Source organism: Gastrolobium bilobum, unplaced genomic scaffold (genome assembly GCF_033153095.1).
Source record: "Gastrolobium bilobum isolate Gb01-03AN ecotype WA unplaced genomic scaffold, APGP_CSIRO_Gbil_v1 utg2195, whole genome shotgun sequence".
Classification (NCBI taxonomy): Eukaryota; Viridiplantae; Streptophyta; class Magnoliopsida; order Fabales; family Fabaceae; genus Gastrolobium; species Gastrolobium bilobum.
In genome coordinates, this window is record NW_026895782.1 from 1,468,135 (window position 1) to 1,493,234 (window position 25,100).

The 25,100-nt window shown below is 35.5% G+C and overlaps 2 protein-coding genes across 2 annotated transcripts; both read left to right on the forward strand.

The window, feature by feature from the left end:
* The first annotated feature begins 1,419 nt into the window (after window positions 1-1,419).
* Window positions 1,420-10,175, forward strand: LOC133295851 (kinesin-like protein KIN-7F). The gene is made up of 12 exons (XM_061494713.1): window positions 1,420-1,552; window positions 1,713-1,802; window positions 1,890-1,990; window positions 2,388-2,501; window positions 2,582-2,663; window positions 2,753-2,820; window positions 2,911-2,976; window positions 3,069-3,193; window positions 5,965-6,283; window positions 7,029-7,964; window positions 8,933-9,240; window positions 9,857-10,175. Exons 1-12 carry the CDS (start codon window positions 1,534-1,536, stop codon window positions 10,173-10,175), a joined length of 2,547 nt encoding a protein of 848 aa, XP_061350697.1. The 5' UTR covers window positions 1,420-1,533.
* Window positions 10,176-19,637: 9,462 nt separating this feature from the next.
* Window positions 19,638-22,967, forward strand: LOC133295834 (probable LRR receptor-like serine/threonine-protein kinase At4g36180). Its single transcript, XM_061494694.1, has one exon. The coding sequence runs from the start codon at window positions 19,638-19,640 to the stop codon at window positions 22,965-22,967; it is 3,330 nt and encodes a 1,109-aa protein (XP_061350678.1).
* Window positions 22,968-25,100: the final 2,133 nt, after the last annotated feature.

The following is a 25,100-nucleotide window of genomic DNA, read 5'->3' on the forward strand; positions in this document are numbered from 1 at the left end:
TGTACGAACAACATTGTAATTTCAATTATTTTATTTTTCTTTGCCTATTTAAGGACGTTGCAAATCCTAGTTTATTTGATTATTTTTTTATTAAATATATATATTATTGATAGTTGCGGCTTTATGATCATTATGATTTGTATTCTTAAACTAGTTGAGAACCAATTATAAATCATAAATTGGTTTTAAACCATGAACCAATTCGAGAAAAATAAAACCATTTCACATAAAATAAAATTGTTCGATTCTTTGGACCCATGAACCATGAACCAAAGATTTATTCCTAACAACGATGCCACGTGACAAACTTTCGTGACTTGCTCCAAACCTATGCGTTTAGTTGCGTCTCATTTGATGTGCAATTTAAAGGGCTTGCGAAGTATGTTGCACACACAATTGATGCATAACCAATTGTGCACAAATTTTAAGCGCAATTGATTAGATTAGTTTTGTAAAATATTTGAAAATGATATTAATTATTTTTATTTTTATTTAAAATTGCAATTCTTAAATTTTTAGGAAATAAATTAGAGAATGTGTTAATTAACATAACCACGTCATGTTAGAGGATTCTAACTATTCATGAATAGATCAACAGTAGTGATTTTATCATTCTTTATTTTAATATTTTTTTTCCCTCTCATTCCTCACAACCATTAATTTGCCAATAAATAATTAGAATCGTCCTATATGATATGATTATTTTAAATAACACATGAAATTATCTATTCCCATATTGGAATTGAGGGTCAAAATAGTATATCAATATAAATTTTCTTTTAGCGGGCGCAACGGTTTTATATTTCACCGGTCCTTGCGGAATCCAGAAGCGAGGAAGGGAAAGATCAACCAACGGCTTTGCCACCCTATAACCTGCAGCAACTGATTCTCTACTCCGTTGTCTCTTTCTCTGGTCACCCACCGGCGACAGAGATAGAGAAAACGGTATCCAACGGAATTTTCTTTTAGTTTTTTCCTGCTATTTTATCATCCAGATTTTCGCATTAATTAAATACAGATTATCTTCTTCTTCTTTTCCTTCCCCTTTCTCATTATTTTTAAATTTACGCACGAAAATGAATATCTTCGTGTCCCGGTCCTGTATTGATACTTCGTAGATATTTAATCGTTAGCGGTTGAGTCGTTGATTTTTGCGTTCTATGTTGATTCGAGAGAACTTGCGGATGAAACATGAGTAATGTAGCAGAAAACGAGAGCTTGAAGAAACGAAAGGGATCAGGTTGTTGTTGCAGCAGTTGCGAATGTGTAAGTAATGCCAATATATTGAGGATCGTGTTGTTGTTCTAACAGTTCATGAAGATGAGAGATACAGGATCCGTGGGGGGAGGGAGAGAGAAGCAGGGAAACACGGCTCTGTTAAATGTTGAGGAAGAGAGAATTTTTGTATCGATCAGAGTAAGGCCTTTGAACGAGAGAGAAATAACAAGGAACGATGTATCGGACTGGGAGTGCATTTCTGGCAACACCATCAGATTCAAGAATAGCGGTCTTGGAGAACAGCGATCATTGTCAATGGAAACCTACACATTTGGTAAGAAATATGCTATCACGAGGGTTATTTCTTTTCTCTTTAATATGATCGTTGTATTTTTATGACACTTTTGAACCCGTGAATATTATTCAGACCGTTTTTCAAGCTTTTCTCGTTTGAATCCTAATTCCTACTTTATTGACTGGTTTATTGGAAACAGACAGGGTATTTGAGGAAAGGTCGTCCACGGAGCAGGTGTATGAGCAAGGAATTAAGGAAGTTGCCCTTTCTGTAGTTCGTGGTATCAACTGTGAGTAATCTTCTTGTTTCTTGTTTTATAGTTCCTGATTACATCTATTGTTGTGTTTTGTTTCTCATTGATTAAACATAATCTCAGCTAGCATTTTCGCGTACGGGCAAACAAGCAGTGGAAAGACATACACCATGACTGGAATTACTGAATATGCAATAAGGGATATATACGACTACATACAGAAGGTATAAAACAATTTAAATCCTGGTTTCATCTTGCAATGAAAAAGATAATTGTCATAGAAATATAAAAATTACTCAACCATTTAAACTTTTGGGTGAATTAGTTACTCTACATGATCAAAGCTTTAGTCAACAAGTGGTCATAAGTTCGATCTCCACTCCCATTCTACTAATAAATAATTAATATTGTGGAGTTTCAAAGCTCAGTTAGGCCGAGTCTGATACATCATCTGCTCTTCAAATCCAATGAGTTCTCATGTGACCCCCGACATGGTAGAGAAATATAAAAATCATTAATGTAGCTTCACCCACTACACCTTACGCTCTTGGGTTAAATTGGTTGTTTTACAATAATGTTCTTTGATTGTTGCCGTAGGATGACATTTGTTTTGTGTCACAGCATAAAGAAAGAGAATTTGTTGTTAAATTCTCTGCAATGGAGATCTATAATGAAGTTGTCAGAGACCTTCTCAATGCAAATGCTACCTCATTAAGACTCCTAGATGATCCAGAGGTAAATTTAGTAGCATTTTTTTTCCTGTTATGTTTAACAGTTTCTGGCTGAATGGTTGAGAATCTATGCACCTCAAACAGAAAGGGACAGTTGTGGAGAAACTTACAGAGGAGACTTTGACAGAGAGGAGACAGTTGCAGCAACTCCTTCTCACATGTGCAGGTATTGGGGTCTAATTAGTTTTACACTTATTACTGCTTTTGATGCTTTCCGGTGCTCTATTTCAAGCCATATCTGCGTATATCTTGCAGCTGAAAGGACAACGGAAGAGACAGCCATGAATGAATATAGCTCCAGATCTCATCAAATTCTTCGATTGGTATCCACTTTATCACTAAATTAGTTAGTAACGGAGATAAAAATTTCTTACCTTTTTCCTAAATTTTCCCAAATTGATGAGTTCCTGCAGACAGTTGAAAGCAATCCTAGTGATTATGTAGGCACTGCAAGATCTGGTACTCTGGTCGCCAGTGTGGTATGATCTTCACCCCTTTTTATCCTATTTATATATCTATATATATAATTGTTTCGTGGATGAAATGAACAAGAGTTAGTTTCTTTGTACAGAATTTTGTTGATCTAGCAGGAAGTGAGCGTGCTTCTCAAGCATTATCAGCAGGCGCAAGATTGAGAGAAGGTAGCCACATAAATCGCAGTTTACTGACCCTTGGATCTGTAATTCGGAAACTAAGGTAGACTTTCCTCCTACTTTCTAAAGATTAATTTTTTTTGCATCCAGTTGCTTCTTATTCTTTTCATGTTTGCGCGTCCTGCAATAGCTGAATGTTGATATAATTAATTGAAACTGTTGATTAAATGTTCTGCTTGTGGGTGGGCGCGTAATAGTTTTGGTAGATCAGTAAATCTGAAGAGCCAGAATTACTCGATGTTATGTTACCTTACTTGTGAAGCATCGATGTTTCTTAGCGAGGAATTGGATATTATAACTCATGAAGTTTCTTCTGTAGCAAACACTGAACAAGTGAACATACATAAATTTTCGACAAGGAGAAGATTGAAATCTCAAGCACTCACTCAGTCCCAATACATACATTATTGTTGCAATTTCTGAGGTAGGAATCTTTATATTAAATTCACTAGGCTGTTCAAGACGGCCGGACCCGCTTCAGCTAATTTGGATGTGTTCGGTTCTATATATTAGACCCCGATGAATTTTGGGTTATGTTCGGACACACTCGGTTGTGCTGACTAACATAAATATTTCTAAAATATAATTATTTTGATAGAAAGTGATAAATACATGGGTGTTGTTTTTCTCCTATTATTGGAGAAAATATTATTTCTCCAAACAGAACCACCACTTCAGAAATTTAAAAAATAAAAATAAACTCAACACAAACTTTAATAAGTCTATAGCAGAAGAGTACAATTTTTCCTGTCTCATTGAGAATTGATTTTCCTTAAATATATAGAGTTAAAATTTTGTCTTTTTAAAAGATGTAACTTATATCTTTTTAATAATTTATAACTATGTATTAAGAGTTATACATAGTTATAATATTAAAGTTATACTTTTTTCATTTTTCACGTCAGCAAACAGTGTCTGAAGAGAGAAAAAAAAGTTATACGACTTTTTTTTATAGAAATATTCTAATCGGCTCATTGTTTATCAACTAATCCGATTCGGGACAGGTTCAGGATTAAGACTTTAAACCCCTCCACTTTTGGGAGAAGTTTAAAGCCTTAATTCTAGGCTCACCCCGAATCGAATCAATTGCGAAGCAATGAACCGATTGGAATATTTTTCAAAAAAAAAAAATGTTAAAAACACATAAATTATATCCTTTAAAAATACGAATCATTTCCCCATATTTATATTGACATAATTTGTTTCATAACATACATTTTAAAACATTCTTTAGTTTTAATTTGCTACCTTCAAAATTTTATGACTTAAAGTATGTATAATATCTAAATTTATATATTTTGTTAAAATATCAGAGGTTAACCCAGTTCAATTCCGATCGTTAGCTGGGACATAGTGAACTGGGGCCACGTCAGCAAAATAGGCCCCGACCACAATATTGGGTTCATTAAACCCGACGCAACACGTTCCATGAACACACTCGAAATTCATAATCGGTCAGCAATGTTTGGGTGACACTAATGCTACATTTGAAGATCCTGATTCGCAGTTTGTTTAGTAGTTATGCAATTCCTATTTAAATTTCTATAAATATAAGAAATTGGAACTACAAATTTTAGATAGATATTTTTGGTGAATTTAAGCTATGGATTATCTATGCTAATCCGCATTTTGAGTGATTGGCCTAGAGAAACGAGACTCAATTTGGCCTTGGAGCAAGTATGTCCATGCATTTTATGAAATTTTCTCTTATTTGTGGAGCGTTCATTTTCACTTTGCTAATTATTTTTCCTGCAGCTTCATCTTTAATTCTTTGTTTTGTTGGAGATTAGAATCTGTTGAGAAATATAGTCTCACTTGAAGGGTGGACAACATATAAGTCCACCTACATGTGGAAATTCCACTACAAAAAAAGTGGGAGGCCGTGAGATATCGAACACTCTGATACTATGTTAAGAACCTTGAGGTCACCACCCAAAAGCTAGCTCAAAGGGTGGGAGTGCCCAAGATCTTATAAACTCCACATTAGTTGCACATACAATCAATGTTGGACTATATATCTCAACACGCCCCCTCACACGAGAACCCACTGGGCTTTAAGGGTGGACAACATACAAGTCCACCTACATGTGGAAATTCCACCATAAAGAAAGTGGGAGGCGGTGAGATTTCAAACGTTCTGATACTATGTTAAGAACCTTGAGGTCACCACCCCAAAAGCTAGCTCAAAGGGTGGGAGTGCCCAAGGCCTTATAAACCTCACATTAGTTGCCCATACAACCAATGTGGAACTATATTTCTCAACAGAATCGAAGTGCAAATAGTGAAATTTTATATTGGTTAGAAATGTGTTAAGTGAGATCATATAAGTGGAAAGACCAATTGATCCTATACTTTAAGATTTTGAATTAAAATGTAGGGTTTTATGTTTATCATGTAACATGATATAACATCACTTTCCTACACACATATTAAAGAGGTGGGGTCCATATTTTTTTCTTTCTCTTTCATCATTCCACTTTCTCTCTCCATTTTTGTGTGTGTGTTGGAAACAACACTTAAATCATGTAACATAACACTAATAAAACCCTAAAATGTAATATCTAAACCCACTTATAATAGACGTCTGTAGCTCAGCCCATGTAATGATAAATCTCCCCCTACCATCAGCTCCTCTTATGATAAACAAGTTTAGATTCATCTTTGACTTCTCAAATGTTGAGTGCATCCCCCTGCACCACGTTATCATCATTGAAAGTTCTCTTATTTTATAATTCCTTCCTTTTTCATCTCCACACCATGTTACTATTAATTACATAAATTGTCTAAATTCTATATCACAATTATTGAACGCAGCAAGGAAAGAAATGGACACATACCTTACAGAGACTCTAAGCTTACTCGCATTCTGCATAACTCTTTAGGAGGCAATGCCAGAACAGCCATCATTTGTACCATTAGTCCTGCACGCAGCCAGGTTGAGCAGTCAAAAAATACTCTATTTTTTGCTGGCTGCGCAAAACAGGTGACTACTAATGCTCAGGTCAATTTAGTGATGTCAGACAAGGTGTTGGTAAAGAAACTGCAAAACGAATTGGCTAGAATGGAGAATGAGTTGAGGAGCTTCGGCCCAAATACCACCTTACTTAAGGAGAGAGAACTTCGGATTGAACAGGTGAGGGCGGATTCAATAAGATGGGTTTTTTTTTTATCGACTGTTATAATATGACGTTGAACAATATTTACATTTATGGTTCACTTCAAAAAAATTATGCATTGCTGAACTAGGTTAAATTTATTCACTAGCTTTGCTTTGAATGAAAAAAAGAATCAGACTGATTGCACCATGATACACAATTTTCATTCACATCAGAGATGAACTGCGAGGATAGTTTCATCTCCTAGTAAGGTTGAGTTTGCTGCTGAATATAGTACAACCCTTTGCATAGTATGTCTTTCATTTCTTTTTTTATGATTTCCTCAATAGAACCCATTGTGCTTATGAGCAAAAATCCTTTACCTTTTCGTAAAATATTCCCATTGCTTGTGAATTATTATATCCTAGTTTCTTAAATAATGCTACGTAATTATAATTGTCCAAAGCTATCGTTACTTCGAAGACTTCGAATTTGAGATCAACGTAATAAGGACCCTTAGGAGGACTGTAGATTAGAACTCCTATTAATCGTCAGCTCCATACTTCCCCCCAGTCTTTGACTTGGACCTATAATCAGATGTACATAGCACATATGTCAACAATCAATCGTTTCTTCAATCTGTTGCCAAGAGACAATTAACAGTCAAGGATAGCATAATTACATTAAGAAAATATAGAGAAGAGACAAATTTGGCAGACCATTTTATTTTGATAATTTTTATTCAGTTTGTTCTTTTTTCCCCCGTAATTTGGAAATAAGCAGATGGATAAAGAGATCAAAGAATTGACTCGGCAACGTGATCTCTTTCAATCTCATGTTGAAAATCTGCTCCAGTCAGTTGGGAAAGATCGGCTTTTAAGAGTAGATAAAGATGTGGCCTCAGAATCGTCAGGTGTTGCTAATAATCCTCGTCCCGGGACGGACAAAAGATCTGAGAATCTTAACGGAACAACATCCAGTGTGTCTATTTCGAATGAGCACTTTTTACAGCAACCTGAGAATTCTGAAGACAGCTTTCTCTTGGATGGCAGTCCTCCCATGTTTGTTGGGCCTGATCCATGTGAAGGTTGGGAGGAGATAGCTAGCAGAGCTGAATCTGAAGATAACTGCATGGAACTTCCATGCATTGAAATAAAAGAAGTGGAAACAGACCACAAAGCAGATGTTAATACTTCGATTCCTGTTTTTGAAGAAAGTGGAGGAAATACACCCATGATACAAGTCGTGAATGAAGATGCTAAATCATCCTCAGGGAATGGGCATAGTGAGTTGAGTCATGTTACCTTAGATAATAGTCAAGATGCTGTGCAGCAAAAAACTCGGGACCTTCAAAGGACCAACGACCTTTTTGTTGACCACTCAAAGGAATCCAGTGGGCAAGAGCTTAAAACTACGTTGCCTCCTCAACTTGATGAGCTGGAACAGGTATCGAGCACATTACCAGCTGGGGTCGAGAAGGAATATCGTAGTGGTTTGTCGTGCTTTCTTGACAAGCTATCTGAATCGAAGTTAAATGCTAAAAAGAGAAGGTCGTCCAGAAAATATTCTGTAATTCACGAGATGGATGCTCCAGTTGAAGACGTAGAATCTGTTATGGATTCTGATACGGAGGATACTGCCAGCGTCCTCAATTTTGTGGTAAGAATGAATGAAAGGGCTAAGTCAAAGCCATTGAACAAGGACTTTGATGATCACATGGTAAGCACAAATGCACATACTAACACATATTCTGATGATGTCATGATATATATATATATATATATATATAAGGTAGGATCTTTAACATCAGTGTGAAATTTAAAGTTTGATATCTTATCTGAGAGCTGTTAGATCAAAAAAGATCAATGGTGTCACATGCTTACAAATCAGAGTCGATCTTTGTTGATCTAATGGCTCTCAGATGAGGTGTCAAATTTTAAATTTTACATTGGTGTCAAAGGATCCTAGGATCCTTTCACATCAGTGTCAAATTTAAAGTTTGATATCTTATCTGAGAGCTGTTAGATAAAAAAAGATCAATGGTGTCACATGCATACAAATCAGAATCGTTGATCTTTGTTGATCTAATGGCTCTCAGAAGAGGTGTCAAATTTTAAATTTGACACTCGTGTCAAAGGATCTATCCCTCTCTCTCTATATATATATATATATATATATATATATATATATATATTATTGGTGGAAAGATGATCCTGGGATATTAGAACATGAAACTTATCCTAATTCTTAAACATGATATGAATAGTGTGTGGAAATTGTAGGTTTTGAGATCCAATTGATTAGCATATATAAAATTATCCCATTTGCTTTAAAATCCTTCATGCCGTTTAACAAGAGGTGAGCAGCAGACTTGGCTTTTTATCAGTCAGAATAACTAAAGCAATTGGCATTTACGCATACTTGAGCACCAAATATTATCTATGAATTCAATTCTGTACTAAAAAATATTTATAAAATGTAATTTTGCTACCACGAACTAGTTCTGTTTTTATATATATAGCTATCTTCATACAGAAAATAGGATGTCTTATCTAATTCTCTTTCTCAACCTCGGATCTTTCGTGCATGGTTAGCCTTATAACTTAATTAAATGTCACATGATCATCTCAGAGTTCCTTCATGAAGCCTTTGCCCATGTGTCTCTGTGTTTTTTATATGCGTGATAGGTATGTGCAAGGACACCTGGAATCAATAAACGTATGAACAGAGTAAAAGGTGTCAGTTTCCATGGAGTTCCGGGAGCTATGATGCCTTCAAAATTTGAGATGCAGCAGAGAGATATAATCGAACTTTGGGATGCATGTAATGTACCACTGGTACATAGATCCTATTTTTTCCTTCTCATCAAAGGTGAACTTTCGGATTCCGTGTTCTTGGATGTAGAGCTCAGACGTTTGTCCTTTCTTAAGGATACTTTTTCTAGGGGAACTTACATTACAGGAGAAGATGGTCTGGATGTCACACCTAATTCGAGGTAAAATCTTTTTGTTTCATAAGTAGATTTTCGACAAGCGATTCAAATTTGCATTTGCAAACATGACCAATCATATTGATTGATTCTCAGTGACAGATTCGTCCACTCTGCATGGGTAATATTTTTGTTATATCTCATATAAGACATTTGTGCTCTGTCGTTTATGCATTTTGAACTCACATTATAATTGTTTAAATATTTCTTTTTGACTGGAAGGTTATGTTGAGAAATAAAAAACCAAGAAAATAGACCACATTGTTTGAAAAGTATGTTTAGTAGAAATTTCTTGCAGACTGATATAAAACTCCATATTGATATGCTCATGGTCATGAAGTGCAAGAGTAAAAAGATACTTTCTAGCCACATCCAAGCGTAATGCTAAATTTGGCCTTTCAACATCCTGAAAATATGAAGCACGAGATCATCTCATGAGAAATAGTGACTGGTGTCTCACTTACGAAACTTATTCTATATCGAACACATAGATAAAGGCACATAAATAGGAATATCCAGACACAATCTCTCTATTTTTATGTCATGTCCAGTATTTTTACACTTTCCGCCCCCCCCCCCCCCCCCCCCCCCCCCCCCCCCCCCCCCCCATTTTAATGGACAGCCTGTTGTCTCTGGATCGTGAGAGGAAAATGCTAAGTAAGCAAGTGCATAAGAAGTTTTGGAGGAAGGAAAGAGAGGAACTTTACCTGAAGTGGCGTATTGATTTGAAAAGTAAGCACAGAAGCATACAATTAGCATGGCTCCTATGGTCGAATACAAGAGACTTGAACCACGTAAGGGAAAGTGCAGCACTTGTTGCGAAGCTGGTTGGTCTTATAAACTCGGGTGAGGCCCCAAAGAAGATTTTTGGACTTGGCTTCTTAGCCGGACGTAAGAGCAGGAAATCCCATAATTGGAACGACACAGTGTCTACCCTTTGAGCCGAGCTTGAGAAAATGACATTTACGCAGTTACACCGACGTGAAATTCAAGTCGGTTCAATTAGCTTTGCAGTCTTCTTCCACTTTCGACTTCTAGGTTCTGGTTGTACAGTGAAAAGAAATGTAAGATGATAGCGATTAATTAAAATTAAATGCTTCTTACCTCAATTCATCTTCATCTTTTGTTCGTGAATAAGATTGCATGATTATTTGTTCTAACGTAATTCTTTCCTTCTTTCCTTTTTAACAGCCTAATAGTTTTTGGTGCAGGCTTATTTTTGCCAATTGCAGTGACATCTGAGAAAAACCTTTTGTTGCATATCACGGTTGAGACTTGAGACTCCACCCAAGATTATAGTATAAAAAGAAAAGGAAAACAAAAGAAAGAAAGAAAGATTTTGTGCGGGGAAATCTGGAAATGATATCTCGTTCCCCATTTAAAATATTTGCTGCACCAATTAACCTACGATTTCCAGGATGCGTTGGGAATAACAGGATTTGACATAAATAAATGGGCTTTGATGGATTCTTAGATACTACACTACTAGTTTCTGTTTTTAAAGTGATGTAACACATCTTATTTGTTTATTACATCATTACATTCATTACAAAAATTCATATTTTTTAATTTTTTTTGTCAATTTTTGATATTTCAAGGATGCATAATCAATGAGGGAAAAATAATATTTTTATTTATGTATATTCAGATTTATCATACTTCGCTCAGATAAATTAACTAGCAATTAGATTTCACATAATAATTTTTTCCCCTTTTTTTGGGCCGAGGATTAAATTGTTCATGATCTCATATTATGTGTTGAAGAATTTAAAAAAGAAAATAAACGTGGACAAAAGATTAAATATATATACATACTCTTGTATTTAATTAGTATAACTCCCTCCTCTCTCTCTCTCTCTCTCTCAGAAAAATTACTGAGTTCAAAAATAAACAATTTGTAAATTTTGAGGTACATTTAAAAATAGCCAGAAGGATTTGTACCCGGTGCGAGTTGCAAAGAACAATCCATCACGACTTCACGAGTCAAGTCAAGGCATCCATTGAACGCTTTCTGTTCACTGTGGGTATGGTCCATTCTTTCTCACAACTTTGATAATTATTGGAAGATTAAGTTTCTCGGCTGTTTGACCATTCAGGTTCCTCAATTATATTTTTACCCAATTGATATATTTTCAAAGTTATTTTCGGGGTGAGAGGTGTTTAGTTCCGCGAATAGACCTGCAGAATTACTTTCATATTTTTTTAATAAGTTTCATGAACTCCTCTAGGAAAACTCATTAATATTATTTTAAAGCTAATTGCTTTTTTTGTGTGTGGATATTATAAAGCTAATTGCTTTGAATGATTGAAATCGCGTTAAGTGACACGATCCGTGAGTTTCCCCAAAGAATCCCACTAAACTTAAAAGCAGGAAATAAAAAATAAAAAAGTTCCCCGTGGAACGACAAAAAATTTAATTAATTTAATTTATGCTTTGAAACTATTTATGCATGAGTGACGCTTAATTTAGGTATGACTGATAACGCATAATCCAAGCATGACAAACGCGTAAATAATTTTAAAATAACAATAAATTCATAATTTTTTATTTAAATTGTAATTAATTAATTTTTTTCACCGTGCAGAACTCATTAAGAAAATTAAAAAAATATATAAAAACAATTTTGCAATGCCAGTTAGCGATAAATATCTTCCACCGAAAAATAGCTTTTTGAAAGCATTCTAAGCGTATAAAATACACGCCCCATATTGTCAAATGGCCTAAGTTTCTCTCATGAGTAATGACACTTGCACTAATATATAAATTTAATCTTCATAATTTCTTATGGTTCAATTTCATTAACAGCAATGTTACACAACGAAACTGACTCAGAAACAGCTCACGGAAAGAACATTTTGTAACATTGGGGTGTTATTTCAATATTGCTGTTAATGGGATATCTTATTCGACTGCATCAGAATGCCCGTACAAATTTGTCCCACCACGGACATGTGTTGTTGCATTAATACAAGGCTCACTGGCTTCAGCAGTCAGCACCCATAGTCGATTATTTAAAATTTCCTTATTTATATCTTTTTTTTCTCTTTTTGAAGCATACACTTGGACAGTGAACCATTAAACATTTTATTTCTTTCTTATATTATTTTTCTAGATTGTATTTAAACCTATATTAGTGCATATTGTTAAATAATAATATAAAATATTAAAAAGATTCTTAACTAGCAGTTCAATGTTTTGGACTGAATTGATTCTTTACATAGTATTAGAACTTCAATGATCACGAAGTCACGAGTTTAATCCTCATCACCTCCACTTTCTAGTGAAATTAAATAAAGCACAAGATAAATAAAAAATTAAGCATATGCAACTTCAAATCCAAAAAACTCTTACATGAGCGGATATATTAGAGAATAATATATAAAACTCAACAATTTAAATTTTGAATTAAATTAGTTCTTTACTAATTTTCAACGTCATATATCAATTTATTCATTTTTTATAAGGGAATTTGCAAGTTATTAGTCCATATTGTTTGAGGTTTTTAATCAATTATTATTGTTTTGAAAAAATCAAATCGAGTGACAATTAATTACTAATGGCGAATACGAGTCACATGTCATAGAAGACTTGTCATTTCCTATTATAGACATAGACTATATGGATTTCACTCTTTTAAAATAAATAAATAAATATTAACATAACTTTTTATGTATGAATAAAAAAGATATGTTATCACGTAATATGAGAAAAATATACGCCGTTATTAATATATTAACCAACTCATTCACGCACAAAATAAGGGTCAGTTTATTAAAAAACTGTAAAAAAATTAAAAATTATTCACAATTCACAAAAAAAAAATATTAAAATCAATAAAATTGAAAAATACAATTGGAAAATTTATCAACAACTTAATATCTAATCCATTTACACCTAGGTCCCCATATGACAACTCTATTTACTTTTTTTAACTATTTAAATGGATTGATCCATGAATTGAGTATATATTAACAATTCTGGCTAACCTGCCTACCCATTTATGATGGAACTAAAAACTTATCTTGGGTGGGTGAACGGCCATTGGTTTAAACTTTAAACTCCCAAATGCAAAAATACATTGTCCGCGTGGAAATAAAATGACTGTGCTATGAATGCTATTTGATTCGTCCGCGTCAATTTCTGTACATTTTTTTTATTTTTTTTTAGGAGAGGTTATTAACACTTAAAATTCCATGTGAATCGGATTAGTCCAATGTAAAAAAAGCCACGTCGTAACATGCTGTTATAATTGGTAGTCAGGGAGATATTCAGTTCAATTTTCACGTGTCATGTTTGAGAGGTGTTTAAATATCTTTTTATTGACTCGTCCCGCACTCTGAATTAGTCTCAGTTGATTCAAAAAATCGAAACTTATGAGAATATCAAAAAAATTCAACTCACCTTAAAGAAATAATTAAAGTTAAGTTAATTCCAAAAAAAAAAAACACATAGCAAGCTTGTGAAATAAATTTATTGTTTTTTAATTAAAAATTTATAAAGATTTAAAGATTACCAGAAGAATAAGTTGCCTTGTTATATACTTTTATAATTTTCCCGTACTCTTTATGGATTGATACACTTGATTAGGGTGAATTTAATTTATTATAAAAGTGAAGTTGATCATTTCAACTCGAAATCAATCCTAATGAATAATATAATGTATGCATTCTTTTTAATTTCTTTCCTTAATTTTCTCGATAAAGGAACCCTTTTCTCTCTCGGTTTCTCCTGTTGTCAGTACACTGCCCCGAACAAGAGCATTATAATATATATTGAAATAGAATATTTTTTTTTATTTTTTTTTTCAATACATTAGATGGGAATTTTAATTTTTTTTTTTTTTTAATTCTGATCCAATAATATTAGAGACGAGTAGGTAAAGTAGACATAAAAATATATAAACATAATATCTTATTATATTATATATATATATATATATGAGATAAGATCCTTTAACACCAGTGTCAAATCTAAAGTTTGACACCTCATCTGAGAGCCGTTAGATCAAAAAAGATCAATGGTGCTACATGCTTACAAATCAGAGTCGTTGATCTTTTTTGATCTAACGGCTTTCAGATGAGGTGTCAAACTTCAAATCTGACACCGGTGTCAAAGGATCTGCCCATATATATATATATATATATATATATATATATATATATATACCACACCCTGCATAATAATAGCAGAGTCCAACGGGTGCATCATGGACATGTCGTGTCCTAAATACTTTAATAGATCTTCCCTTTTGAAGGGGCATAAGACTCGAAGATTGACCTGAACATGATTCTCTAAGGCCAATCAGATAAAATATTTGATGAAGGCGTCTGGATAAAGAATACTTCAATATGTTGATGTAAATACGCTAACTTAGGTTACGTTTTGGTTTAAATAGGTTAAGTACATGTAAAAAACAGAGTCTGACCTGACTTGTTAGCCTGTGTAGGCCCAAATTACAAGTCTGGTCTGATTTATATTTAAAAAATAAAAGCTTTGACATTGGCCTGTTAGCCTGTTTAATCCTATTAAACATTCAACAATTAAAAGAAAAACTAAAATAATATTATTTTATTATTCAAAATTATTAAAATAATAATTTACTTATTTTATTTAAAATAAATAATATGATATAGGCTGATCTGTAGATTTATAGGCCCGATATGTACAAAAAAGTCTATGCCTTGTATTTTAAATAGATTTTTTTAAAAGCATATGCCTATTCTATTTTATTATTCATAACAGACCAAGTCTGACCTAATATAAGTTAGACGGTAGGCCGCTTAGCCCATTTACACCTCTGGATTGTAATTTATTGTTATCATTTTTCAATATTTTTTTGTAATTTATATTATTAATTAGTCCATCAAGAATTCAAATATTTAATTATAAATACTTATTCCTTGCGGGTCTCAAATGGTCAAATTGCACTTCTGCTTGCACGACATAACGCCAAAGCCATTCTCGTTATAAGGAGGAGCTCCATCGTCGCAGAAAGTGTTGTGTCCACGTGTCGAGTTAGGAGCGTTTCGAAAGTAACCGTTAATATGACAAGGAGCTTGGAATGGAACAAACAAACACATCGAAAAAGGAGAAATGGGACGTCTTTCGATTTCAGTTTTTTTTTTCTTTGATTAATTTATTAAAGAATTAAAAAAAAAAATGCAGCACTTAATGAAAAGTTCTTGTTTCTCTAGAAAGATTTGTTTTTTTTCTCTCATTTTTTAAAGAAAATAATATCCACAATCAGATTACTAATAAATTGATTTGGCTAGAGAGTGAAAAAGTGTTGATGGATGAAAAGATTTTATAAATAAGGCAACAACATGCATATATGCAACGATTTTACTTATGGCTTTTAAATGTTTTGTAATTTATTACTATTGAAATGAGTAAAGGTTAGAACTTAAAACACAGCAGATTATCATTGGAATACTATTTTTTTTTTCTGTGAATTCTTGTGCTGGGCAGTACCAAGAACACTTATACATAAGTTTGTTTCTGGCATGCTACTTACTCAATCAGTAAATTGTTCAAGTTGAGTTTTTCAAAATTGTCCCAAAAAAATGTTATTTGTTAGAGAATAATATAAATCATTAAAAATGTCTTCACTTAAAACCTTAAGGTTTTGGATTGAAGTGATTCTTTACATGATATTAGAACTTGAGTGACTATAAGGTCACAAGTTCGATCCTCACCGCCCTTCACTTTAAAGTGGAATTAAAATAAAAAACACAAAAGGTAAACCAAAAATCAGACATGTACAATATCCACACTTCTAGCCCAAATAACTCTTGCGTGAGGGAATATCTTAGAAAATAATATAAATCATTGAAAATGCCCTAACTCAAAACTTTAAAATTTTAGATTGAAGTGATTGTTTATATTATTACATGCTACGCTTGGGATCCATAATATTTTCCTCATGTAACCCACCCGGCGGTACTTATTTTATGACCATAATTATAATTCTCGGATTCAAACTTAACATCTAACGAAAGGAAAATGATCCATTAACTTAATATATTTATTACATATTTTTATATAAATTTAATTAAACTTAACCAATAACTCATTAGTTAAAAGCATATTTTTAATGCTACCGATGTATTATAGTTAGTGGTGTAAATGGGTCAGGCTGGCCCAGCCCGGCCTACATTGAGCCCAGCAAAAGTCCGGCCTTTCAAAAAAGTAGAGTAGGCTTAGGCTTATAAAAAAGTTTTTTTAACAAATAGGCCATATGCCAATTTTGTCAAGCCTGGCCTACAGCCTTATAAACTAGCCTATTTAATTTATTAAAATAAAATAATATTATTTTATGTGGCAAAGACGTAAAGTACCAAATACTAATATCTCTTACTTGTCTAATGTCTCCAAATTTTACATGCTGTTGTAGCTTAATATAATGGAGTAATGGGTACCTTGCTGGATTATGATGTCACTGATGAAGATCTTTTAATAATACTCTTATTTCCCTTGTCTTGATGGTGGTTTAAAGATTTTTAGATAAATAACATTCTCTTGTAAACTTTATTTTAACATCTGGTAATTGTATTTTTCTTATTTCCTCCATTTCTTTGACTCTATTCCTCTATGATATACATTCTAGAGCTGGGGTATTATGTTGACTCTTTCTTGTTTGTCATTTTTTTCTTATCAGAAGTACTAGTGCATGCATGAATGAAACTTTCTTTGCTCTATACAATTATTTTTTTGCTTAGTATCTACAGTGGGAGGCCTACAAGGCCCCTGCCGTGGGCCATGTCAGACTTTCTTATTTTTAAAAATGAGCCGGACTTGGCCTACAAATAAAGCCTTTAATAGGCCAGTAGGCCAGATAGGCTGAATTTTTTTTGACGTAGGCTTGAGCCAAAAGGCCAAAGCCCAGCCCAGCCCATTTACACCCCTAATTATAGTCCCGGCCAAAAAGTAAAAAAAGGAAAGAATTTGGAGAGAATTATTTTTATAAAAAAGAGATTTAAATAAAATTAATTTTTTTATTTTGCATAAAAGACCACCCAATAAAATGATAGACCTAGAGCGCTTTAAAAAAATCTCATTAGTTAACTAATTCATCATTTCATAAATTATTATGTAGCAGATATATTTTAAAGGCAGCCCTTCTTTATTTATAGGCTGCACCTTAAACCCATTTAGCCGAGAAAAGGGGTCCACTTAGGGTTGGCAAAACGGGCCAACCCGGCTCGACCCGGCCCAACCCGCATTCAACCCGTAAAAATCAGGTCGAGTTAGGGTTGGCTCGAAAAAATAAACGAGCCAGAAAACCCAACCCAGCCCAACCCGAGCCGGGTTAGGGTTGGCTCGCGGGTTGGCTCGATAATCAGCTCGCGGGTTGGCTCGGAAAAAAGCTCACGGGTTGGCTCTAGGAGAAGGAAGAAGATTCTGAAGAAGAGAAAAAATTCTAAGTGTTGAGCGCTAAAACGTTCATCCAGAACACGCCCTGCTACAGAAAGAAGTAAAAAGATGTTGGTCTGGAGCGCTAAAACGTCCATCCAGAACGTTTTAGCGCGCTGCTGCACGTCAAAGCCAGAAATACGCAGGTCTTTAGCGTTAAAACGTTAAAGCTCAAACGTTTTAGCGTCCTGATGCTGGAAAAGGATTATGGTCTTCAGCGTTAAAACGCTCAAACCAAACGTTTTATTTTTTTTAATTTAAAAAAAAATACCCAACCCGCGAGCTGTCCGGTTTAACCCGAGGGCTGGCTCGTTTGGGTTAGGGTTGTATCGGATCGGGTTGTATCGGGTTGACAGCTCATTTAGGCCATCCCAACCCGACTCATTTAGGACAGGTTGCGAGCCACTCCACTTAACCCCGTAAAATAAAGTCTATTTTAAATGTCCCCATCGTCGTCGCACTCCTATTAATTTTGTGAAACAGTTATATATTGGCAGGAAAAATGAATGTATGCTCATGGACATGAATATATTACAATATAAAGGAATTTAATTCGTTGAAATAAATTCTCTCATATTTTCTAAAAATAAAATGATATGATTATGTGAGATAATTATAATCATATAAAAATAAATTAATTGTTATGATTTAATAATTATCTATTTTAATATTTTTTATCACCATTAATTTATATTTATATAATTATAATTGTCTATATAATCATATCGTATCTTTTTAGAGAATTGAATTGAATTGAATTGTGAGAGAGTTGAATTGGAAAAGACCTAAGTTGTTTGTGTGATAAATTAAACATGTGATGGGATAGGGTGCAGTGCATGACTAAAACAAACAAAAGCCTTTAAGCCTGCATTAATATATTCTTGAATTTCTTTTGAGTTGTGAGAGAGTCCCAATGTAGAATTTAATAATGGCCTACACCATTAAAAAAAACCCGGAATTTAATAGCTCATGACACTTTTGCAGGCCCAGTCACGCAGCGTATTTAGTCCAGTAATGATGGGTCGTTGTCAATTTTATCTTAATGACAGTCACACGGGAAAGATGCACGAAAGCATGTTGCTGTCATTGTTGTTGACATTTTTATAGAACTCAGTCCAAGCCTGTATACTGTGACTCTGTGAGCATAAGTTTAATACACAATTATCCACCGGTAGGTACGAGTGGCTGCTTAAACTTGTTTTTGCCCCCTGAAATCATCGCGGTTGTACTCCCTTTTTAACCCCGATTCTTTCTTCATTCGGGCATGGGCATGTCTTCAATTCAAAGCAACAAGAGTTGGAAAAAATAGTAAAAAGTTGTAACTTATTAACCAGGACAAACCCCTTAAGTTAGCAACACGTGGGAATTGAAATTGTAAGGAGCCAGCCTCACATAAATCAGAAGATAATTTTCGCCTGAAAACACTTGATCTCATATTATAGTTGATCCTAAATTTGCATTCACAGGATAAATTTATCGCATAACTTTCGCACGATTCATGTGAAAAATAATGCATTCCCCATTTATTCATAAATACTGCTACACTTTGAATGCTTAGCTCAAGAATTCGTGAAACCATCGCGTCATAAGTATGTGTATTAATTATTATTATTATTATTATCATTAAAAAAAAAAAACTAGAAATTAAAATCTCAGATCTATATAATTTTGATTATAATACAAATATTGGTGACCTCAATTATCGGTCAAACGACACGACCAATGAGCACAGAAAACAGGCACCAAACAGTAATATGGTAACATAAAACACACTATTGTGGTCGTGGTGTGGGAACAACGTTTGCAGTAGGCAACATCAAACGCTCCTCACTGTACAAAGAAACGCCAATCCCAGAAGCCAGAACCCGAACCCACATTAAGCTCCCACTCACTCACTCATACATTATTTGACAGTTCCAACAGTAACCCACCAACCACAGTTTATCTTCTTCTTCTTCTTCCTTCTTCCTTCTTCCTTCTCCAAACCCAAATGGCAACAACGGCTATATTTCTGAGCTTCATGGCAGTGACGTGCTTAACCTTAACGTGTGCCCAGAACAACGCGACTCAATCGGAGATCGAAGCCTTAATAGCCTTCAAGATCAACCTTGAAGACCCTCTTGGTTCCTTGGACGGCTGGGATCCATCCACGCCATTCGCTCCCTGTGATTGGCGCGGCATTCTCTGTTTCAACAACCGAGTTCGCCAACTTCGCTTGCCTCGTCTTCAACTCAGTGGTCGACTCGCTCCTTCACTCTCCGACCTTCAACAACTTCGCAAGCTAAGTCTTCACTCCAACAACTTCAATTCCTCTCTCCCTCACTCTCTCTCACATTGCTCCTTCCTCCGCGCCCTTTACCTTCACAACAACAAACTCTCCGGCAACCTTCCGCCGGCGATTCTCAACCTCACCAACCTTCAGATTCTCAACGTCGCTCACAACCTTCTCTCCGGCACCGTCCCCGGTCACCTCTCAAACTCCCTCCGGTTCCTCGATTTATCGTCGAATGCATTCTCCGGTGACATTCCGGGGAATTTCACTTCGAAATCTCAGCTTCAGCTCATCAACTTGTCCTACAATGGCTTCACCGGCGGAATACCGGTGACAATAGGAGCATTGCAAAATCTGGAGTATCTTTGGGTAGACTTCAACAAAATACAAGGGACCTTGCCTTCTGCAATTGCTAACTGTTCCTCATTGGTGCATGTGAGCGCAGAGGGTAATGCAATCAGTGGGTTGATACCTTCCACCATGGGGATGATGCCAAAGCTTCAAGTGCTGTCACTGTCGCTGAATCAACTTTCTGGTTCGGTCCCCACGTCCTTGTTTTGCAATGTACATTCGACTAACAACAACAACACTTGGTCTCTGAGAATCGTTCAGCTTGGCTTTAATAAGCTCACGGGCATTTCCAAGCCGCAAAGTGGGAACTGCGTTAGCATTTTGGAGTTTTTGGACCTTAAGGAGAATCACATTACTCACGCTCCGTTTCCGTCTTGGTTGACCAATGCGACGTCGTTAAGGGCTCTTGATCTTTCGGGAAACTCATTTTCAGGTATTCTTCCTGTTGATATTGGGAATCTTGTGAGGTTAGAAGAACTGAGAGTGGCAAATAATTCATTATCCGGTGTGGTCCCCAGTAGCATTGTGAATTGCAGGTTGTTGTGGGTTCTTGATCTTCAGGGTAACCGGTTATCTGGTCCTATTCCTTCGTTTCTCGGGCAACTGAGGAACCTAAAGGAGTTATCTCTTGGTGGTAACCTTTTTACTGGTTCAATACCAACGAGCTATGGAACACTTTCTTCCCTGGAGACTCTGAATTTAAGCAACAATAAATTAACAGGGAATGTGCCCCTTGAGATCATGCAATTAGGCAACGTGAGTGCTTTGAATCTCAGCAACAACAGATTTTCGGGCCAAGTTTCATCTAACATTGGGAACTTGACAGCTTTGCAGGTTCTTAATTTGAGTCACTGTGGGTTTTCAGGAAGGATTCCTGATACTCTGGGCAATTTGATGAAACTAACAGTGTTGGATTTGAGCAAGCAAAACCTTTCGGGCGAATTGCCTATTCAGCTTTTTGGATTACCAAGCCTGCAAGTTGTGGCACTTGAGGAAAACAATTTGAGTGGTGCTCTTCCTGAGGGCTTCAGCAGCATAGTTAGTCTACTGTATCTTAATCTCACTTCCAATGCCTTTGTTGGCCACATTCCACCAACCTATGGATTTCTTAGTTCCTTAATTGTTCTCTCTTTGTCTCACAATAGCATCTCTGGAACAATACCGCGAGAGATTGGTGGTTGTTCTCAACTAGAAGTGCTCCAGCTGCAGTCAAATCGTTTGAAGGGTGATATCCCAGATGAAATATCACAATGTTCCGCTTTGACTTCAATCGAGTTGGATGGTAATCAATTGACGGGTCATATACCAGAATCCTTGTCTAAATTATCAAAGTTGACAGTGTTGAGTCTATCTTCAAATCTATTGACCGGGGAAATTCCAGTTAACCTTTCACGCATTCCTGGTTTGAAGCATTTAAATCTCTCCAGTAATAATCTCGAGGGTGAGATTCCAGAAATGCTTGGTTCTCGATTCAATGACCCTTCTGTGTTTGGAAAGAACCAGAGGCTATGCGGAAAACCTTTGCATAGAGAATGTGCAAATGTAAGAAGGCGAAAGAGGAGAAGGCTAATAATCTTCATAGGGGTGGCTGTGGTTGGACTCTGTCTTTTGGCATTGTGTTGTTGTGGCTATGTTTACAGCCTCTTCAGGTGGCGCAATAAGCTTCGAGAAGGGGTAACGGGTGAGAAGAAACGTAGCCCTGCTACAAGTGGTGCAAGCAGAGGGAGTGGGGAAAATGGGGGCCCAAAACTAGTAATGTTCAACAACAAGATCACTTATGCTGAGACATTAGAAGCAACCAGAAACTTTGATGAAGAAAATGTGTTGAGTAGGGGAAGATATGGCCTTGTGTTCAAAGCCTCCTTCAATGATGGGATGGTTCTCTCAATTCGTCGCCTTTTTGCGGGATTCATGAATGAGGGTACCTTCCGTAAAGAAGCGGAATCACTTGGCAAAGTGAAGCATCGTAATTTAACAGTTTTGCGTGGTTATTATGCAGGACCACCTGATGTAAGGCTTCTTGTTTATGACTACATGCCCAATGGGAACTTAGGGACACTTCTTCAAGAGGCATCTCAGCAAGATGGCCATGTATTGAATTGGCCAATGCGTCATCTCATTGCACTAGGCATTGCTCGAGGTCTAGAATTCTTGCACTCAGTGCCAATAGTTCACGGTGACGTGAAGCCTCAGAATGTTCTCTTTGATGCAGATTTTGAAGCCCATTTGTCAGAATTTGGGTTGGAACGGTTAACAATAGCAGCAACCCAAACAGAAGCATCCTCATCATCCACCCCAGTTGGTTCCTTAGGCTATGTATCACCAGAAGCTGCATTAACTGGGCAAGCCACAAAGGAAGCTGATGTATACAGCTTTGGGATTGTATTGTTGGAGATACTAACAGGGAGGAAACCAGTGATGTTCACGGAAGATGAAGACATAGTGAAGTGGGTGAAGAGGCAATTACAAAAGGGTCAAATTTCAGAGCTGTTAGAGCCTGGTTTGCTTGAGCTTGATCCAGAGTCATCAGAATGGGAAGAGTTTTTGTTAGGTATCAAAGTAGGTCTTTTATGCACAGCACCTGATCCTCTTGATCGACCATCTATGACTGATGTTGTTTTCATGCTACAAGGTTGCCGGGTCGGACCGGAGATCCCATCCTCAGCTGATCCCACAACACTACCTTCCCCTGCTTGATTTTTATTTATTTATTTTTATTTAATTTTTTTGAAAAGAAAATATTCAAGAAAATATGATCTAATCTTTTCGTGTTGATTGTTAACTCGTAATTTATCAAAAATTTGTTTTGTAATTTCTACCGAATTAAATCAAAATATCATTTTCTGGGGGGTCCATGATGGACTTCTTTATTTTATTGGTCCTAATGTCCTATGTTTCTGCGTCAAAACAAGACTCGTACGGCTTTGACCCAACGGTGCCGTTTTCTAATGGTCAAATTGCACTTCCGAAATTCCTTGTGCGAGGTAACTCCGAAGTTAATTTTGCTATAATTAAAGGAGAGGAGCTCCATCGTCGCAGAAAGCGATGTTGCCACGTGTCGAGTTAGGAACGTTTTTGAAAGTAACCGTTGATATGACATGGAGCTTGGAATGGAAGAGACAAAGACATCGAAAAAGGAGGAATGGGTCATCTGAATTTGTCGATTTCAGATGTTTTTCTGTGTTTAACTTACTCAGGAATTTGAAAAAAAAGAAAAGAAAACGTAGCACTTATCGAAAAGTTATTGTTTTTCTATGTCTTTTGTTTTTTAGAAAAAAAAAAAATAGCCACAACCTGATTGCTAATAGATTAATTTGAATATAGAATGAAAAGGTGTTGATGGATGAGAAGATTCCGTAAATAAGACATCAACATATATGCAAAGATTTTATTTTATTTTTGGTAAAAATATATGCAAAGATTTTATTTGTGGGTTTTGAATGTTTTGTAATTTATTTCTATTGAAATTAGTTAGGGTTAGAACTTAGAACAGCAGATTTCCACTTGGAATAATATTAATCGTGAATTCTTGTGGTAACCAGTACAACAATCACTTATCTATAAGTTTGTTTTTGGCGTGCCACATATTCCGCAAGTAAATTGTTCAAGTTGGGTGTTGCAAAATGGTCCACAAAAAAAGTTGTTTCGTGTTATAGTATTTTGCCAAATGATCTGTTTTTTCCTCATGGGGTTCTCAGTTTTTTGAATTTTTGAGCAAAATGCATTATGATTTTAACATCTTAGTGAGAAGTGGAGTTAGCAACTCTATCCCTCGATCTCTCAGAACATTAAACAATCAAAGGCATTGAAAATTAATATGGGTAGAGAGTGACGTCGATAGTAGCTGGCGCAGAAGAAGAATGGTTAAGGTTGGTTGCCAACAGAGGGTGAAGAAGAATGGTAGGGTGTCAAAAACTTCGGCAAGGAGTTGGCTGAAGAATAGCAAAGGGTTTAATTAACGACTTAACTGAAAAACTCAATAATAATAGTAATAGTAATAGGCCTGAAGTATAAATTAAGTAATGCACCATTTGATAAATTATTATACAGCTGATATACTTTTAAAGACCACCCTTCTTTACGGGCTGCACCTTAAAGCCAGTTTTAGCTGAGAAATGGGGTTCACTTTACCTCAAAAAATGGAGTCTATTTTAAACGTCCACATCATTGATATCTTTGGCGAAGAATAGAATAAGGACGTCCGATTTTGACAGGGGGGTAAGTATTGAGCAGAACGCGGACCCCCAACCCCCACTAATTTTGTGTAGCAATTATATATTGGCACGAAAAATGAATGTGTTCAGGGGTCCCAATAAATGACAATATAAAGGAATCCGATTCCCAGGCACTGACAGAGTTGAAATGGAAAAGACACGAAGTTTCTTGTGTGATGAATAAATAGACGATAGGTTAGAGTGTGTAGTGCATGGCCAAAACAAACAAAAGCCTGCGTTAATGTATTCTTGAATTTCTTTTGACTTTAGAGAGAGTCCCAACGTCCAGTTTAATAATGGCCACTACAAAAAAAACCCGGAATCTAATAGCTCATGACACTTTACATACTCAATTACTCAGCGTATTTAAAGTTTGTTTGACATTTTTTTTTTAACTTAAAAGTTACTTTTAAGTTAAAGTTAAAGTTAAAAGAAAAAATTAAAAATTATTAGATAATTGTATAAAATTTTTAGCTTAGAAATTACTTAAAAACTCAAAATAAAAATAAACTTTCCTAACTTCTATTTGGCATAAAATCTATTTGGCCTAACTTCTATATTTATAAGGTGAAGAGAAATTTAAAAAAAAAAAAAAAAAATCTCCCAAATATGCACT

What these genes read in the sequence shown, in the direction of transcription:
- LOC133295851 (XM_061494713.1), top strand. An exon ending in ACTCCTTCTCACATGTGCAG is followed by an intron (nt 2,664 to 2,752) that starts GTATTGGGGTCT and finishes TATATCTTGCAG; the next exon opens with CTGAAAGGACAACGGAAGAG. An exon ending in CTCATCAAATTCTTCGATTG is followed by an intron (nt 2,821 to 2,910) that starts GTATCCACTTTA and finishes GAGTTCCTGCAG; the next exon opens with ACAGTTGAAAGCAATCCTAG.
- LOC133295834 (XM_061494694.1), top strand. Translation starts at nt 19,638, where the DNA reads ATGGCAACAACGGCTATATTTCTGAGCTTCATGGCAGTGACGTGCTTA.